This window comes from Cebus imitator, unplaced genomic scaffold, assembly GCF_001604975.1.
Source record: "Cebus imitator isolate Cc_AM_T3 unplaced genomic scaffold, Cebus_imitator-1.0 Scaffold45, whole genome shotgun sequence".
Taxonomy (NCBI): domain Eukaryota; kingdom Metazoa; phylum Chordata; class Mammalia; order Primates; family Cebidae; genus Cebus; species Cebus imitator.
The window spans coordinates 10,472,151-10,477,753 of NW_016107360.1; the positions used below are offsets into that span (position 1 = coordinate 10,472,151).

Here is a 5,603-nt window from a genome sequence, read left to right on the forward strand (position 1 = left end):
TTTTTTTTTTTTTTAAGAGACGGGGTCTCCATATGTCCAGGCTGGAGTACAGTGGCTGTTCACAGGCAGGATCCCGCTACTGATAAGCACGGGAGTTTTGACCTGTTCCGTTTCCAACCTGGGCCAATTTCACCCCTCCTTAGGCAACTTGGTGGTCCCTCACTCCCGGGAGGTCACCATATTGATGCCGAACTTAGTGCGTACACCCAGTTGGCGTAGCACGCTACAGCCCAGAACTCCTGGGCTCAAGTGATACTCCTACCTCAGCCACCAGAGTAGCTGGGACTACAGGCAGAGAGTTTTTATTTATACAGGTTATAACTATCAGTAACATAGAAGAAATTAAAACAAATTTCGGAAGCATTCATGTATTCAATTAATAAAAACCTATTGCTTTTAACAACTTTTTATGAAAAATGACTTTACTAAAACAAAAAGTTGATAATAGCATTTTACATTTTTACAAATCTCTTCAACGTGTGCCTTAACAGAAGACAGTTTTAAACACATTTGATTGCTGTGGTATATCATTTTGGTGGAGGTATATGAAGACAATCCAAAGTCACAGATAGATGAAAAAGGGGACCTTACACAACCCCCTCCCAAAAAGGTCTCTGGAATCCCCAATTAATCTGTAGACCACATTTTGAGAGCCACATTAGAAAGTACTTATTGAGGATGTTCAATCTTTTGGCTGCCCTGGAGCCCTGGGTGACGTTAGGAGAATTGTCAAGGGCCACACATAAAATAGGCTTAACACCAGTGATAGCTGATGAGCTTAAAAAAAATTCCAAAAAAGTTTCAGTGTTTTAAGAAAGTATTCAAATTTGTGTTGGGCCGTGTTCAAACCTATCTTGGACCAAGGCTTAGACAGATTTGTTTTGAACATTTAGAATGTGATTACAAATCATTGGTATGAGTTTTATCATTTTTAATATTTCCTACTGTTTGTATTTTGTTCATACTTTAAAAATATGTCAGTAATTAAGACTAATTCCTGGAAGTAATTTGAAATATATTAACTTTCAAGACTTTATTATTAACAGAAATAAAGGGATTAGTTTTTCTGTATCCTCACACAATTCTGCACTTGGTATCAACGCAGTAATTTTCTTGGCTTTTGATTCTGAATGTTTTTGGAAATTTTAAGTATTCTTTGTTGAGTATGAAACTCAGGTGGTTTTTCTGCTTGTAAAATTAATGGAAATCAGTTGTTTTTAATTACCAAATATGGGCTCTGCTCTAATCATTTCTGTCCTGCTGTTGGAACGTTTTAATTTAGAATATGCCATGAAAACAATTTAATACTCTAGAGTTTGCTCTATGAAGAAATGTCTTCCCAACAGGCTGACAAACCAAGAGGATTTGCCAGAGGTCTTGATCCTGAAAGAATAATTGGTGCCACAGACAGCAGTGGAGAATTGATGTTTCTCATGAAATGGTGAGTGTGCAGGTGATTGTTATATTTGAAAATAAGAATAGACTTTCTTAAAAAAAATAGTTATCTACTGAGAGGGTGATTCTGGTAACTTTTACTAGTAGTGTTTTAAAGCAATGGTCAGCAAACTGGCCTGTTTTGGAAAACAAAGTTTATTAGAAAATAGCCAAAAGTAACGTATAACCTTCCTGGAGCACTTAGATACCTTTTGTTTAGACTATTTCTTTTTTTTCTTTCTTCCTTCCTTTTTTCGTGTGTGTGTGCGCGTGCGCGCACGACAAGGCTGTTTTATTTCGTGCTTGGGTGCAAGCGGGCCGAATTCGAGAAAGGACCGACAAAGGGAGAAGAGTGGGAATTGGTTTTATAGGTTGGGGCAATTTTGAGGGGGGAAGCCAGGAGTATTACAGAGTAAGATCAGTTACAGTGGTGAGGGTAGGGGCAAGGAGTATACAAAGGCAGGTTGGATAAGGTGTAGGAGTAGTTAAGGTGGTAGGGTGCAGTGGTGGGATATTCACAGAGCAAGAACAGTTAAGATGGCAGGGTGGGGTGAGAAGCTTAATGTTCATGGGAAGCTCCCCTGGGTGATAAGGGATAATGGTGAATGCAGGTGGGGGTTAGGGGAGCGGTCAGCTGAGGCAGCAGGAATTGAGACTTTCTGGGTCTAGGCTTGCACATGGAGGCCTGACACGTTTTTATCTTCAAATGTATCCAAAACAGAAGAACAGACAAAGCAGCTCCCAATTCCTGGGGGGGTTTATCCACCATTTCATGTCTCTTCATATTCCAAGGCTCTTTTTCTCACTCTGGGCAGGTGACCAGGTCTGGCTTAGAGACAGCCATACCATTTCTAGGCTTTCAGGAAGTCCTGGCATCTTAGCTGTAAATCTTCCAATACCTGCAGGTCATGAAGCCACAGAGAGCTATTTGGACTATTTCTTAAATGAATGGTTGTCAATTGACATGAACCATTTAGACTCCTGACTGAGTTTTTCTTTTTTTTTTTTTAAAAACAGGAAAGATTCAGATGAGGCAGACTTGGTGCTGGCGAAAGAGGCAAATATGAAGTGTCCTCAAATTGTAATTGCTTTTTATGAAGAAAGACTAACTTGGCATTCTTGTCCAGAAGATGAAGCTCAATAATTGTTCACTTTTTTTTTTATATATATTTATATATATATATAAAATTTGGGTCTTGTTTTTGGTTTATTAGTGTGACGAAATAACTACATCCAATGAAAATCAAGTTTGATAGGTTCGTTTTTGAAGGTAGTGTTGGAAGAGTTGTTGGGTTTTTTTTTTTTTTGGCATCCATAGCACTGGTTACTTAGAACAAATAAATAAGAGCTTTCTGTAATTGCTTCCTTGATCAGAAAAGAACATTTGATACCATGGTATATTATTTCCTCTGCATTAAAGAACAGCTTTTCTAAATGTTAGGGAAAACGTCCATAGTCATTACTCAATCAAAACTTGTGTTCTCATAAGCCTAAGGACCATTCTGGGTTTTTTTATGTGTTTTTTTGTGTATGTATACATAAAATGCATATGTAATTTTTTTTTGTTTTGTTTTTAAACAAACATTCACCAAAAAGTCACAAGTAAGCCCATGTTTCTGAGATGCCGTTATTCTGAGCAAAATAAGAGCTAATCACTTCAAGTTAAATTGAAATTTTTCCTGAAGCCATACATTTCAAGTATGTAAAGAAATAAGTGATTATAATTAATAGGACAATTTAAATTGGATAATTTTAAAGCATCTATATCTATAAATGCAGTTTTTTGTTGGCAGAATTCCTGAAAGGAAAACTTACCACTAACATTACAGGAGGTTTACCCATCCGTATGAGGAAACTAGACAAGTGCTAGTGTGCTTTAATTAGCTAAACAAAACTAAGTTAAATGAACATTTAAAAATCTGCTAGAAGGCCATTCCTTAACAAACTGTTGAAATTCCTGTTGCTACATTGACTGAAAGGTCATGATTCATGGAACATCTAAGACTTGGTTCATAGAAACCTAATCAGAGATGTTGGCGGTTTATGACCTGCTGACATAAATGTATGAACAACCTTTTGTAATCTAACCTATTGACCTGCATGTTTTTTCTTTACTCCAACTCATTCCTTACATGTAGGCTCAGTCTTTCAGTTACTCGCTTTACTGGTTCAACAAAAGCCAGGAAAAACAACTTTGTAGTAATCAGAATGTTATCCAACTGTATATTGTTTACTTTATTGTAAATACTGGTGAACAGTGGTTAATAAATAGTTTTATATTCCTTTATGCAATTAGACTTTTTTTCTTCTTTGTCCGATTGCCCTCACAATAGAAATAGGAAAGCCCACCCCCACTGGATTATCTTTGTAAATTGGATGATACCGGTAAGGCATTGATGAACATACCCTAGATCTTTTTAGCTTAAGAGTTTAAAATTTAACTAGAAATAGGTGTTTCCACAGTTGGGAGATAAAAATTAGTTTCATGTGACCACTGGGGAGTATTGTCTCATTAAAGTGAGATTTTAAAATCTGGTTTGTTGTGACTGTCCTTTAAAGAACATAAATATTCTGATAGGGCTGAGTGAGATGATAGATACATTTTAGTTGATTTCCAAAATTAATAGAGAAAGGGAAATAACTGCTGTTAATATTAAGTACTTCCTTACACACCTACCACTGCTCCGAGCAGTGGGGTTCGCAGATGACAGAGAACCTTCTATTAATATTAGTAGTGGGCCCTACATTCAGTTTTAGTAAGGACATTTCTCGAAACATATTATCCTTTGCCATGCATGGTGGCTTAACACCTGTAATCCCAGCACTTTGGGAGGCCAGGGCAGGTGGATCATGAGGTCAGGAGTTCAAGGCCAACATGGTGAAACCCCATCTCTACTAAAAATACAAAAATTAGGCATGGTGGCACACGCCTGTAATGCCAACTACTTGGGAGGCTAAGGCAGGAATATCGCTTGAACCCAGAAGGTGGAGATTGCAGTGAGCCTAGATTGCACCACTGCACTCCAGCCTGTGTGACAAGGCAAGACTCCATTGCAAAGAAAAAAGAATCTTCTAAAAGATCTCTGATTGTCCTGACTTGCATCAGATGCCCTCCCTGTAACTATCAAGTGTGAGGAGATGTGTGGAGTACTGTGATTACATCAGTCGCTAGAAGAGTGCTTTCCAGGACAGTGGATGTTTGCCTTATGTAAACAAAATGTGTAAGAGAATTCCAGCCAATTTGAAAATGTCATTTGTTTTTTTGAGATGGTCTCGCTCTGTCGCCCAGGCTGGAGTGCAGTTACTACAACTTCCACTTCCTGGCTTCAAGTGATTCTCGTGCCTCAGCCTCCCAAGTAGCTGGGATTACAGGCGCCCACCACCATGCCCAGCTAATTTTTGTATTTATTTAGTAGAGAAGTGATTTTGCCATGTTGGCCAGGCAAGTCAAACTCCTGAACTCAAGCCATTCACCTGCCTTGGCCTCACAATCTTGGAATTACAGGCATGAGCCACTACGCCCGGCCTAAAATGCCTTCTTAAATTGTTCTTGACTTTTTGAAGCTTTTTTTTTTTTTGAGATGGAGTCTCACGCTGTCGCCCAGGCTGGAGTGCAGTGGCGCAATCTCGGCTCACCGCAACCTCTGCCTCCCAGGTTCAAGTGATTCTCCTGCCTCAGTCTCCAGAGCAGCTGAGATTACAGGCGCCTGTCACCACGCCTGGCTAATTTTTTTATTCTTAGTAGAAACAGGGTTTGGCTATGTTGGTCAGGCTGGTTTCAAATTCCTGACTTTTTGATCCACCCACCTCAGCCTCCCAATGTGCTGGGATTACAGGCATTAGCCACTGTGCCCAACCTAGAAGCCTTTTTTTTTTTTCTTTTGAGATGTTCTTGCTCTGTCACCAGGCTGGAGGGCAATGGCATGATCACAGCTCACTGCAGCCTCAACTTTACAGGCTCAAGCAATCCTCCCATTTCAACCTCCCAAGTAGGTAGGACTACAGGCACACATCTCCCAAGTAGCTGGGACTATGGCTAATTTTGTTTATTTTGTAGAACGAGGTCTCACTATGTTACCCAGTCTAGTCTCAAACTCCTGGACTTAATCCTCCTGCCTTGGCCTCCCAGAGTGCTGGGGTTACAGGCGTGAGCCGCTGCACCTGGCCAC

General features: G+C 39.6%; 1 protein-coding gene across 2 annotated transcripts in view; it reads left to right on the plus strand.

The window, feature by feature from the left end:
• Positions 1 to 3,726, plus strand: part of CBX3 (chromobox 3) — a 13,157-nt gene extending 9,431 nt beyond the window's left edge. For both annotated transcript variants that reach the window (XM_017527018.2, XM_017527020.2), the window contains exons 5-6: positions 1,347 to 1,441; positions 2,452 to 3,726. In XM_017527018.2, the coding sequence (XP_017382507.1) occupies positions 1,347 to 1,441; positions 2,452 to 2,578 (222 nt within the window). In that variant the 3' untranslated portion in view covers positions 2,579 to 3,726. The remainder of the gene's footprint in view (positions 1 to 1,346; positions 1,442 to 2,451) is intronic.
• The last annotated feature ends 1,877 nt before the right edge of the window (positions 3,727 to 5,603 follow it).